This window comes from Manis pentadactyla, chromosome 2 (assembly GCF_030020395.1).
Source record: "Manis pentadactyla isolate mManPen7 chromosome 2, mManPen7.hap1, whole genome shotgun sequence".
Taxonomy (NCBI): Eukaryota; Metazoa; Chordata; class Mammalia; order Pholidota; family Manidae; genus Manis; species Manis pentadactyla.
In genome coordinates, this window is record NC_080020.1 from 8,371,217 (window position 1) to 8,385,518 (window position 14,302).

General features: G+C 38.1%; 1 protein-coding gene across 6 annotated transcripts in view; it reads right to left on the reverse strand.

Annotated features, from left to right (window-relative positions):
• Window positions 1-1,923: 1,923 nt before the first annotated feature.
• USPL1 (ubiquitin specific peptidase like 1) overlaps window positions 1,924-14,302 on the reverse strand; it is a 28,777-nt gene continuing 16,398 nt past the window's right edge. For all 6 annotated transcript variants that reach the window (XM_036917314.2, XM_036917313.2, XM_036917312.2 and 3 more), the window contains 3 exons: window positions 12,078-12,203; window positions 6,829-6,986; window positions 1,924-4,967 (listed from right to left, as the gene is read on the reverse strand). In XM_036917314.2, coding sequence (XP_036773209.2) covers window positions 3,076-4,967; window positions 6,829-6,986; window positions 12,078-12,203 — 2,176 coding nt within the window. In that variant the 3' untranslated portion in view covers window positions 1,924-3,075. The remainder of the gene's footprint in view (window positions 4,968-6,828; window positions 6,987-12,077; window positions 12,204-14,302) is intronic.

The window sequence follows — 14,302 nt, forward strand, 5'->3', positions numbered from 1 at the left end:
CTTGTCAGCACCCGTAACCGTGCTGCCTCTGAGAGCAATTTCAAGCACACCGTGTACCCAGCTTACTTCCTCCACTAGGTCCTCTCCAGCATTCTTTGACCCCCATCTCCAATCCATGGGGATCAGCCACCACATTTTAAATGACCATTTCCTGCCCTGTGTCCTACTTCCCTTCTTATCCATCACTATCATTTTCCTTGCATAAAGACTTAATTCCCTTTATACTCTGACCCATTTGTCTGGCAATACTTATTTGGCTGAATATAACTTTCCACCGACTCTGTCTTGAACCTGAACAGCAAACATGATTGGAGAAAAATAACCATCTGAACTGGTTTCAGCTAAACTTATGACCATAAACCTCCTGTGGGCTCTCAGAACTGCCCAGCAACCCTGCTTACTGCACAGCCTTACTCAAACCAGTTCTCAGGCTAACTCCAAACACTCTTTCTCAATCGCCAGCTCCTCTTCTCACCACACTCAGCGGTTGATTTTACTGTATTTCTGAGTAAACAATCATGAGATCTTTCTCATTCTCTAATCGCCATATCTAACAAACTTACTTTGCCTTCCCTAGTATTAAAATGGATAAACTTTTCTAGCTTTTTTAGGTCACATCTTCCTCTTATAGACTGGATCCCATTCCTGGAGAAATTAACTCCAGCAACTCTCCCTTCTGTTATCTGAAATATCCATTTGTCTCTCCATGGAAGGCTCAGGTCCACATGTAAATCTATTAAGACATCTCCATTGTAGAAATATTAACAGAGACCTTGACCTCACCGTTCCTCACTGGCACCAGGTAAACGCTTCAGAAGAATGAGACGCTTGTCTGCACTTTCTCACCATCCCACTCACACTTGTTTTCACAGCTCTGCTTAACTGTCCTTGCCAAGTTACCAAGGACTTCCCTGACACCCAAGCCTGCGGTCAGTTCTGCCCTTAAATTGCTCTTCTTCTCAGCAGCATCTGACACATCAGCATCAGATTGGACAGATCACACCCTCCCTAAAAATCATTCTTCCCTTGACTGTCAGGACACCACACTCATCTGGTCGTCCGACTGCCCCTTTGGTCCCCTCGAGCTGTGTATCTCCCTAAATGACCCTATCCGATACCACAGCATTAGATGATCCACGCATCAGTAATTACTGAGTATCTCCAGCGTCTGCCTCTCATCTGAGCCCCAGGGCTGTAGATCCATCTTCCTATTGAATTACCTCCTCTTGGAAGTCCGATAGGAATCTTATACTTAACAGTGTCCAACACTGAATAAATTCTTTCCTTTAAATGTTTCCTTTCCAAGTCTGTCCTTTGCTCAGGCAACAAAACCAGAGATTCATCTCTGACCCACTTCTACCCCACATCCAACGCACCAACACATTTTGTTGACTTACCTTGAAATGCAACCGCAGTAGGACACATCACCTCCACAGCCACCTCGTCTTGGTCCTCAGGAGCCTCTAACAGACTAGAAGCTGGGCTCTGACCAACCACAGTCACTCTCCTCACTGTGACCCTTTTGAAACACACAGGATCCTTACTCCCTTGGCTGAAACCTTCCAGTGGCTTCCCATTGTTCTCAAGCATGGACAAGGTCCTTACTACAGCCAAAGCCACCCCACATCTGGCTTCTGCCAACCTTTGTAACCCACGTCCTAACTCTGCTGCCCTTGCTCACTCTGCTCAGCCACACTGGCCTGTCCTCAGTCACACCAAGCACCTCAGGACTTTTCTTCCCGGAATGCCCTTCCCTCAAGGGTCACCTGCCAACCCCTACCTTCATTAAAGTCCCTGCTCGAATGTCACCCACCTCCAAGAAACCTTCCATGCCCACTCAACCTCAAGTCCTCCCATTCACTCATCCACTTTTTCCCATAGCATTTGGTGCCCTCTGATGTTATACAAACCTCATTACTCAGATTGTGTTTGTGAATTCACCTATTTGCTAACATTTATTTGCAAATTATAAAAACCAATATAGTATTCATGGTTCTTTATGGGCAAACACAGAGCAGTGAAAAATTTGAGTCACTTGCCATATACATTCCCCTCTGACATTGTTGGCCTTGTGCTAAATGTTTATTCATCAACAATATATATTACATAAGGCATCTTTAAACAGAAACAAACAAAAGCAAGGTTATTTGTTAATCTGTGGGTCAAGAAAACATGGTGATCAGAGGCTCACACAAAACTAACTCTATTTCCCCTAGGAGAAAAGGTTCAGAATTTGCTAATTCAGGGTTCATGGAAACTTTATAGCAAAGCTGCCACAAATAGCAACAATCAACTGTATCTCCTATTACCACCTAACACTATATATTCTTCCTTGTTAAAATGCAAAATCCTGAAGAGCAAGAATTTCCTTTTTCATTTTTTTAACTGCCTTACCGCTGAGATTTATAACAGTGCTTGGCTCTTGGCCTTGATAGCAAGGTTATTATTTTCTCTCAAAATAGAACTGTTGGATGGTGTCCCACCCTGGTCACAAATAAATTTCTCAGGGAGAAAGATATTTGTTATATACCATTTGCACATCAACACAAAAACAGACTTTTTCTATTATAGATCATTTACTCATCATGTAACATTAAAGTTGTACTAACAAGGTTTCCTGCCATCCTTTGTACGGGGAGAAAAAGGAGAAGAGTTGTATGGGGGAAGTTTACATTCCACGGCACTCCATCTGTATAAGAAGCAGTAGTAACACCGTCACACATTCATATACCATATAGTCATTTACATTCATAAAGATTAGTGTTTTTCTGGAACAGACCCCAAATTTAAAAAGTAGGTATTTAATATACCCAACTGTTCAAAATGCCAGAAAATTGACACAACTTTTTAAAATCATTTTGAAATCCTCATTCTCCAAAAGTACTAATGAAGCCAACACGGAAAACAAATTCCTCAACATTTTAAATTGTGAAACAGATTGCATGCTTTAAGGGCAGAACCAAAGGTAGAACCTTCAGTAGCTCACATTTTGTTCATGACAAGGCCAGTGTATCAACACCACCTAAAATCATGGCAAGTTTTTCCAAGAGCAGTACTAAATATTAAAAAGAGTTTTCAACAACTCTCAAACAGATATTCATCAAAATGAGGTAAGTCTGTGTCATCTGCTAAAGAGTTTAATGCTGAAGTGGAAAAAAATTCATCAAAAATATCAGTCTTCACAGAACTTTCCCAGTTCAATGTTCTACTGCAGGCATTACTTGTGAGAGAGTTTGGTTGAACTTGGCATTGATTTTTCTTGGAGGGGCTGCAGTAATTGTGGTCCTGTCTCAGATGTATGTTGGGGGGAGTACTGTCTAAATCATTAGGGACTGGTGCTGGGATGGGATTGTCTCCCATTTCTAAGTATCTAAAGTCAGCCTCCCCATTTTCTGAGAGTTCTGTTGAAACACCAGTTGAAGGAGACAGTAATTCTGCTAAAATTTCTTCATGAGTTTGACCACTGTAAGAGGAAACACTAGAAACTGTGGTGCATCCGGATTTATTATCGGCAATATCAATTTGATATTGTAGTTCTTTTAACAAGACTTCTATTGAGTCACAGTCATTAGGAGACCCACACTGGGACACAGGTTCTACATTTTCACTTGCAGGCGTTCCATTTTGGGGCGAAGACATAAGAGCAGCCAGTTTCTTCTTTTTTGCCTTAAGTTTTTTAAGAAGTTTTAGACGAAGCTTATGAATCTGACCCTCAACTGAGTCTCCATGGTTTACTGAAGAAACACCATTTTCATTGCCACAGGAATTGTGGCTGAGGTGAGCTCCTTGTGAGGTGTTTTCACTGTTCTTCAAAACTTCTGAAGCAGCACTGACGTTGGCCTGTAGATGAGAAGCCACGTCCCCTGGCAGAGGGTCACTTGGCGGAGGGTCCCCAACTGAGGGAGGCTTACGTGCACACCTGTGAGCTTTCCTGGATGCCTGGCTGGCCTTTTGGTTTCTACCTTTGGTTTTAAAGCCACCAAAATTACTGGCCCCTTTAACTGAAGGCTGCAGATCAGTTACGGTGTTTCTACTATGAGCTAAAACACAGGGTGGCATAAAAGATGCACCCTTGCTTAGTAAGCCTTTAACCCAACTTCCCACAAATGGTTTCTTCTGAGTCTCTTTCAGAGATGGATTCTGTAATGACTTAGCTGCTACGGTTTGAGAACATGCTGCAGTTTCTTTCTTCTTCAAATTAGATACCTGAGGTGTAACATGATGTTCTGGTTTTAATTTCTCTGTTTTTGGTGAAATAAATTCTTTTAGTGGAGTGTCCTTCTCTGAGGAAACTGTACCTTCAATTTCTATTGCTTTTACTTCCTGTATAGGATCAAGAGCACGGACATTATTCACGGGTTCAGTCATTTCAGTATCTTCTGTGTTCAGCTGTACAGACTGCATGTCTGCATTCACAATTTGAGATGGAAAACTTAATTCCACACACGGGTCTTGGGTAAGCTTTTCCTTACACGAAGCTGATACTAGAGAAGCCATTAGTGGTTCTTGGGATTGTGAAGTATTTGTTCTGACAACTCCTCCATTTTCTGCCACAGGTTTATTTACTAATGGGAAACCTTCAGATTTAACCTGCGTTTCTTCAAATGTCAAAGGTAAAATACTGTCAACCAAACCTTTTGGGCTTGGAAGTAAATGATGTTCAAGAGCTACAACTCCATCCCATGAAAGAGTGGGAGCAACGGACGTATTTGGGGGCTGAGTTCCTGAGGACGCTTCAGCTGAGGCAGCGTCAGCCACAGGAAACGCCGCCGGGGACACTTGCTCCTCATCTCCGGAAGCGGGCTGGGCATCAGTCTTTTTAAGTGGAAGGCAGGCAGCTGCTTTATCTGCCATTTGGGACACTTTTCTTTCCCAAATAACAATATGTATCTCTGAAGCAGGCACTTTAAATTGCTCACGTCTTTCAGCACACGGGCCTTTTAAGTCATCACACTCCAGCCAGCTTCCTGGGGGAAGGGGAAAGAAAATGAGAGAGGGTAAGACATTCAAACCACCATCCAAGGCTAACTTTCTTCTGGCCTTTTTCACTGCTATATCATATGGAACGGCCACCACAGGAGAACTCTCAAAATTATGGCCTCCTTATGTCTACATTTTCTATGCCAAATGCCAACTTCCTGATTTGGATAACAAAAGTTCTGGACAAACTCCAGAAATCTGAAACACAGAGGAAGTTTTCACCGTTTCCTAAATACCCACAAAAACCAAGAGAGAAGTTTATTTAACTTTTGGGGCCACCAGAAATTAAGTTTTCTATATAATTTTTGAATTTTCAAGTACCAACATCTGTTTAAATTATTTCTCTTTTTGGTTTTAAAAAAAGCTTCACTATTTACGTGTCTGCTCTCATTTTATTTCTGAACCTCTGTTATTTGTTGAGCAGAAATGAGATGATGGAATGACAAGGGAAGAGGTAAACCCTCATCAACACACACAAAAAAACCTCCCAACAAAACCATTCACTAAGTTTCTATGGGTACACCCTTATAAACTACCTTAACTCACCACTTTTTATTCTATTAAAACTTTGGTAATCCTTTATTTGCCTGTATGTCAGCGGTTCTCCACCACACATGCACCTTAGAATCACCTGATTAATATTTGGGCCCATTCCCCACAGACAATGATTCACTGGTCTAGGGGAGAGCCAGGATATTTTTCATAACCTAACAATATGATTTTTATATGCTATCAGGGTTGGAAACTATCTACTCTTTTACCTGAAATGGACTTTTTCATTCCTGGTAATGCAATAAAAAGTAAAACATGTTGGCTTTTTAGATTTCGTTCATGTTGTTGAGAACTACTTCCCCCACAAATTCTGAAGTATGGTAACACTCTAAGGTAATAATTATACTTATTATGTGAATTTCAGTTTACAAGGTGCTTTGAAAAGCAATACATTATTGTGTCATCCATCCAAACCATCCCCCAGGAGGAAAATATCTAGTATGAAAAAGTGTCCAAACAATATAAAATAGAAAAATAGAAAAAGATCAAAGTGACCCCTTCCCAAAAGCCTGATATAAGACTTTAAGGGGACTGAGTTATCTGTGTAAGACAAAGCGAACGTTGTGAGAGAAAAAAAAAACTCTATAGTAAATCACATTGGATAAAGGGAGGTGAAAAATTAGCAAACTTCATGAGTTGTACCATTTAACCATATTTCCTTGAAAAGCTTAATTATTTAAATAATGGTTTTACCTTGACAGTAGCTGCTAGCAAACTATGCATTTCAGATATTCTACTTCACAGTGTGAGAAGACTCACAGTCTGTAATGGCGAATTGTCTTAGAAATAGATGTTTAATTTCTATTACTGACAACTGCAAACAAAGCAAAATTTGTTTCATTTTTGTTCTTTCTCAATTAAAAGTCTTCAATCTGATGCATTTTCTTTTAAAAGTACAAGGTTATGTATCTAAAAAAATCAAAATTTCCAGCATTCATTTTTCTATACTGAGCATGTTACTCATGTAATAAAAATAAAAAACAAAAGCAAAGCAATTAAGTGGATAAAGCAAACTGTAAACCAACAGTAGTATATGATCTCATTCTTTGTCTAAAAGAAGAAACAAGCACATGCATGTGTATGTCCATTAATATGCTGATATAAGCAAAAAAAAAAGTTAGGAGTGACTGGGAACCATCTAGTGACAGGGTAGAGGACACAGGCAGAAGGATGAAAGGCAACAAACAGCAAGAAGAGGGAAAAAGAGCCAAGGCAAAATTTGTCTTTAAAAACAAAAACTAGAGTTTGGTCCCCACACCTATTATCATGAAAAAAAAAAAAAGTTTAAACACTTACCATCAGCATCTAAAATCCACGTTATAAAATGATTATTTGCTTGGTACTGAATTACAGAAGTTATGTGATAAAGACAGCCTCCAAAATGAAATGAATATTGCTCCAAGTCCTTATGCGGCAAGCCTTCTACAAAGTGCAACATGAATATGGCAGATACTCTGTGGGAGAGAAAGCAAAAGAAGTTGGACAAATTTAATGCCATGTGCCTGGCTATACAAAAGATGATCTGAACAGAGTAAGTCACACAACACTTTCAAGGCTAACTGCACTAATTTTTCTAGAGAACCTCCAGATGTATGCCTTAATTAGAAATGGAGAACTCCCTCTAAAAAGTATGTAACGGTAAACTCTTCCCAGAATGGCAGCACTGACAGTTGGAAGCCATCATGCAATAAGGCTCTCACACACACCATTAAACAAAAATTGCTCTGTAAGTCACAATGCTGCTTTGGCTTAAAGGGGATCTCTTGGTAACTACTTTGTAGAGTCAAAGGAAAAAGTCCAGACCTTTGAGAATTGTCTTTGGCATTAAGTGGGCAAATTAACTATTTTTGTTAGATGGGATAGGTAATTAGTGAAACAAAGTAACAAGCCTAAGATAGTCGAATAAACACTAAAAAAAAAAAACCCAACACACTAATAATTTGGCCTATTTCTCTGTTATCTCAGGAAGTAGAGAGGTCCGTCAAATTAGAATTTTTAGTAGGGAAAGCTTCATTTGTAACTAGAGAAAAAAACACAACATATACTGGTTGATTTACTAGGAACTTCAAGACATGCAGGATTTCAAAAATAATTTTATCATTACAGTAACATGAAAACAGAACCCAAAGATGGGCTCAAATAACTAAATTTAACAAAGCTTTCAAGATTTAAGAAAAATGTTGAATAACTCTTTTCCCAATATTTAAACAGCTATCAAAACTTACCAAAATTTATTCAGCTGAAATGAACTTGAATTAATCAAAATGCCGATTATCTGGACTGACAAGGGATAATTTGTAAATTATCTCTTGTCAATCATTCTGTTAGAGAATAATCAAGTCTTCAAGATTTAAGTAGTTATAAATAAAAAGTCCTGCAAACTGTCAATTAAACTCCCATTTTTATCATACCTATTTCATTGATCTAAAATACACCACTCTGAAAAAATACTAAAAAGCTATACCACGCCATCAGTTTTTAGACATATTCCATTTCAAATATGCTAAAATGTGAAATGTCTGTCTTTGAGTCAATGATCAACAGTAAAACTAGAGACACATTCTCACAGCTGGATATGCAGGCTTTAGGCACCTGCCGACTCTTAAATACTAGTATTTAGTTCTCCTGGCCTCATATACTTTTCAAAATATCTTCTGAGGCTAGTTTCTGAACCATTCCCGCAATCTTACTAAGGTTCTTGCCTTTTTTATGTGAATTTATACATGGAAAATGTTAAGCAGGCAGCATTTCTTTCATAACAGAATATTTAAAAAATGGTACAACTTATAAATGACGGCATCTTGGAGTCAATAAAATAAAGCACATGCCTCCTCATTTTCTAGTTTATTTTCCTCTGCAGGTTCCCTAGAGATCACAGTGTTCTCCTGCCCAATATCCAGGCTTGTCTTACTTCCAACCTCTCAGAAGAGGGCAGAACTTGAGCCCTAGCTTGGCAACAGATGCCATGATCAGCCTGCTTCTTCCACAGCGCCCAGAGCGGCAGAGACGACGGTCGGTCAGAGTGGAGGACAGCAAGTTAGCTGCTGACTTAACCAGACCAAAACTGGCTGGGATGGCCTAAAGACCTGGAACTAACAGTCACAAGAGACATCAAGCAAAGAGCCATTTGCCATGCACTTCCCTAATAGGAGACCGAATTCCTCCTATTTTAAGAACCTACCCTCAAGAAAAGAAGAGACAAAGCAAAGGAAAGGGACTGTGCTGAGTGCCCTGCTACCCAAAGACACCAGAACACTGAGTCTCTGTTCCTCAAAGAGCCGCAGCAGTCTTTGTGCTAATGGCCCAGAATACGAGTTTTTGATTTTCATCCCAACTAATTTAATGTAATATAATTCATATTGTGGAAAATGCAACTTTAATAATGCATATAATGTACTTCTGAACAGTAATAATAAGCGTAATAGGATTTAGACAGAAAAAAACCTGCAAATATAATTTTTAAATCTCATTATATTTCTGATCTATTATACTGTTGAATCATTTCAGATTCTATGACAAAAGATGAAAAACATGAGTAAAGTCAGGTGTAATTCATTTTTTAAGAACTGGTTCATATTAACGGTAAAAAACAGAACTTTAAAATATTCAACTGTTCAACAGAGGTTTACAAACTATGTTCATGTTCTTTGGAGGACTCTGTTCTTTCAAGGACTTCATAAATAATAAAGTACCTTCTGCTAAATGATGAAGATTTAAATTAAGAAACGTAATTTTAACTATTTATCAGTAATTCCATCCAAAATTTTGCAGGTCATGTAGTTTATACTGCTTTAAAAAAGTCTCAAAATCATAGTATTACACACTTTAATAAGCTCTGTAAGCACAAAACAGAAATGTCTTCTTTTCCTACCACTCCTTTATTCTTTAAAAATACTTGTTAAAAAAAAAAATCACTGTTAAAACTGAAGTTTAAAGAAATAAGCTTTTCAAATGACAATCCAGGACAGTGTATGACCAGACGCCTAAAGGAGATCCTAGCAGTAATGAGAGATTTGTTTCAAGAGTTGATAAAGTAAAACTAACTCAGATTCTAAGTGGGCACTCCACTTCATCAATGAGCTCTTTTGCTTATGAGAACACATGAGAGATGTGGATGAACTGAGATAACCTGTTCGGGTAACTTAAAACACTGTTAATTTTTAGAATGTTGTTAGATTGAATCATATCATAATAGACCTAATCACTTTCAAGTTATCCCTCAAAACTATATTAAATTTGTTTCTAAATTCCATTAGAAACCAACAAATGAAGTAGTACAAATTTCAAAGTAAAAACCATGAAGGACTTTATAAAGACCATGTCATTTAAAATTTAAGTGAATTTTACACAGAGTTCAATTTACTTTACAATATAGTAAATGTCCAAATTATAAATTCTGCTTAGAAGCAGAATTTGGCCATAAGAACCCTAAACACATTTCCCACTGAAACACTGTTACTCCCAATGTATGTATTTCCAGATCAGAGCATGAATCTTTAATGTAAATAAGACAACATATTTGTGTAATTAAGTTATATGTGTGTAATTAAGTTATATGTTGCAATGTGACCAGTTAACAGATTAGACAAAAAAGTAGTATGAGTTTATCTTCAATACTAGGGCTTGAGAAACAGCAGGCATAAACTGTTAGACGAAATTATACACAACAAGAAGCCTCAAGCAATCAAGGTCCAGTGCAGGACGGCGTACACCCACACCCTACTGCCCTTCCACCTCATCAAGGAAAGGGTTTAAAAAAAACAAAGACCCCCTCAACACTTAAGACCTCAAAGCTTGGCCCCAGTCAAGCTCCAGCAAGACTACGCACTTCTGGCTAAAGATCGCCTCTTCTTTCCCACTCTGACCTCCCACTCAAAATGATAGTGAAGGGCAAAAAAAGGTAACAGACCAAAAGAACAAAGAAAGAGAAAGGAGACACAAGAGAACAAAACAATGACTATTTAGAAGACAAAGAGAAAATAGGTAAGTGGTAACTTAAGAGTAGATGAAATAATGGCATGAGTGCTAGAGTGGCCATACTGATGAGAAGGGCTCATATGCCCCACAGAACCCCCAAAAGACTCAGTATTTACAGGCAACAGATGTTGAAGAATGTGGGGGAAAGGCCCTGAGCTAAAAACTGGAATAGTGACAGGAAGTACATATAAAAAGCACTCCCCTGCACCAGGCCCAGGGATGTCAGTATATACTGAACACTGGAGCAGAAGGGTTTAAGGCAGCAGAAAAGAGGTTTCCAGAAAAAAAAAGATAGAAGGATTAAAATATTGTGAAGCATTTTAGCATTTAGAAAACTTATTAATAGGTGTCTGAAGAATTTGGAAAAAATGAAAACTAAGCAATTAACAATTCCTGGAAAAAATAAAGAGTTACAAAAAAATGAAATACAACCATGTACACTGCTTGGCTGAAAGGGGAATATATGCATATTCACATGCAATGAGCACTGATTTTACCAAAAATGTAGTCATGTTGGAATGACAGGGAGAAGTTAAACAGAGATGAGGCCCAGGTTGTGGTGTAAGAGCCCTCCCTAGTCCTCAACTACTATGAAAAGAAGAAGACTATATTAAAGGTGGAATATGCACCTTGCTTTGAAATGTCAAAGTAAATACTACCTTAGAGGTTTAAAATAAATGCCTGCAGATGGAGTAGGAGGGGCACTGTTCTATTTTCCTTTTACGTCTGGGCACTATTAGATTAATAGTATTGAGGATTCATTACTTGGATGAAAACAGACCTTCAGGGAATATTCTGAGGTGTTTCTTGCCACACTAAGGGCATCAGAAAAGGTTAATCTCACTGGTTCTTTCTTATACCAAATTATACCTCAAAACATTTCCCTAATATATAGAGTTTTGAGATAAGGGTGACTGAAAATGGTTAAAAAGGATGCATATGTGTGTCAGCGTATTGACAAGAGAGAGACCAACTGCCTAAAATGGAACTGAACCTGTGAGTTTATTAAGATATGGGGCTTCTGGTAACAATAGCTCTGACTTCTGTTTGAACTATTCCTCCCACTGAGGACAAATAGAAAAGCTGGCAAAATATAACAAAGCACATTTGCTCAAGGGCAGCAGAAAGCTTACAAGAGGATGAAGAATTAGCAGGCCGAGGACTGGGAGAAGAGGGAAATTTAGACAGATAAGGTTGTGGCTCATCTTTGAGTCATCTTAGTGCCTGAAATTAGATGAAGAAAATCCCAGCATTCTCGTGACTCCACGCACTTGGCCAAGGAGAGAAAAACTGAAGTTTAATATCCTTTGAGAGAAAAGGTAAAAGAAGGAAAGACACTTGGAGCTCAGGTCAGACAATCACCCTAAGTCAGCCCTTCAGGGGTATTTCAAATTGGGACAGCTCACTTAATGGCCATTTCCTGAGACAGGCATTTTGGCAATTCATAAATACGTTAACTCAGACTTCTGAAGAGTAGGTTGTAGTCATCACTTTCAATTCCACACATTAAAAAAAATGTAAATCCATCTTCATTTTGTTCTGAAAATAGTAAGGAAATTTTAACTTACTCTTCCAATACCATTTTTCTTATCTGTGACTTATTGTGGCAATTGTTACATGGACCAAAATGGGCAGCATTAAGTGGGTGCCACTCAGGGGTGACATTTGTGAAGGTGACTAGATTCTTCATACATCTATAAAAAAGAAGACATAAATTCATTTAAGTAAAATTCATTTATGTTAATTTAAATCAATGTCTAAAATAACAGGTACTTTCCTTCATTTGTTTATTCACACTGTCCTATCCCATCAAACCATATGATAAATTAATATATCAATGTTCCATCCTAACGCTAATAAAGTGTTTTGTGAGTACTGCACATAAATTACCTACAGTTTTTCAGCTAGGAGATGAAGAAAATGTTGAAGACAGGGTTTCTCAAGAGCAATAACCATTGACTTTTTGCACCGGGTAGTTCTCTTTGGCGGCACTGTCCTGAGCACTGTCCAATGTTCAGCATCATCCCTGGCCTCTACACAATAGACGCTGGGAACAGCCCCCAGTGGTAGTAGCTACCAGTACCCGAAGACATGTCCCATGGGACGCAACGTCGCCCCAATTAAGAGCCACTGTTCGAAGGTTTTCAAAATCAGACCTCACCCTTCATTCAAAATATTCACAACTTAGCTATTCATTACTAAAACCAAAAGTATGAAAAGGGGTGTTTCCAAATAGATAATCAGGAATACATACAACATAATTTTCTTCATCCTTAAAAAATCAAAATGTGAGTTGTGAAAGATTTTTCACAGGCTATACAAGTTCTAAATTTGCACTTTACTTGGAATACCTGACAGCAATAGGTATCTATAAAGATGATCTCCACAGATATACACTGGATCTCATCTGCATTTGTTTTAATAGAAATATGTTCAGAAGCATAATTATTTATTACCTGTGAGATACTACCTTCTTTTCTAAACAGCAACAAATATTGATAAATCAGAAGTGAGATAAGCAGAGGCTGTTTCTTTAAAAATGGAGTTCTCAGGGAAGTTAACATTATTAAAAGCAATGCAACATACAGCTATCAAACGCATTGACAGTATTTCTGCTAAATTCTTGGTTCTCAAGGATAGTTATTAAATAAAGGCTCCTATTTTGTAGTTCATAAAGGGGAGTTTGAGTAACTAAGTGTTAACGTTCCATATGACACCTAACATTTTTAAGCACTTATGATGCACAAGGAAGGGTGCACTAAGCACTTGTTTTCCAAACTAAATCAAGTAAAAGCTCTTAAACTGGCACTAAAATTAACAGCACAAAACCAAACAAGTTTGCCAAATATTCTCCCACCAGATTAAGTGGAAGTAAGTTTTAAGCTATCATATATTAAAATGTATTAAATGAAATTCCACTAGCCTTTAGCCCTTCTTCTAAAACTACTTTTATTTTTAGAACAAAGGAATTTAAAAAACAACAGCAAAACCAAATAGCTGGGGCTTCTTCCCCTTGAGCTCTCAAGTTTTTTATATGTACTGGCCAAATGCACTTGTCCTGCTTCCAAAGCAACTTAAAGCAGCCAACAGATCAAAAATAATTACTAAGTCACTGGCTGTCTATTTCATGTTTATAGGTTATCTCCCTAATTTGTCCAGGATAAAGATTACTTCAGTTGAGTTCCTGGCACACAGAATATATTCAATGAAAAGCTGTGAAACAACTGAGATGTGAATTTTGGAAAAGCCATAATAAAGCGGATTTTAATCTTCATCCTTGTTTATATCATTTAAAATCCAGGTGGTGATACGAAAGTCTTACAGGCCAAAACAGAAGCCTGAACTTTGCCAGTTACTAGTGGGTCACCTTGGGCATCTATCCTCTTTCAAGCTTCAATTTCCATATTTGTCAAGTGAGGGGAAAGCCAGATAAGCTCTATAAATCAGTGGTAGAAAACCTGCAAACCGGTATTTGTTCTTATACTCACTTATACAAAATAATTTAAGTCCTAGGTGTAAATAAAATGCTAAGTCTGACTCTGTGCTGGTACCTGTAAGCTAACTGGCAAAAAAAACAAATGTCTTCTGGCATCGTCGCCTGACGTCCCTAGAGCGTGCTCTCAGACTCGACTCTCCTTGACTAATCCCTAAATACCTAAAAATAATCTCAGTTTAGATAACGCATATCTAAATATTTTTCCTCTCACATTTTTATTTAATGATTTTGAGAGACTCCAAATTTTTCTAATTTACTGGTGAGTGAGTTTAAGAAAAGAGGAAAGGATTTATCTTT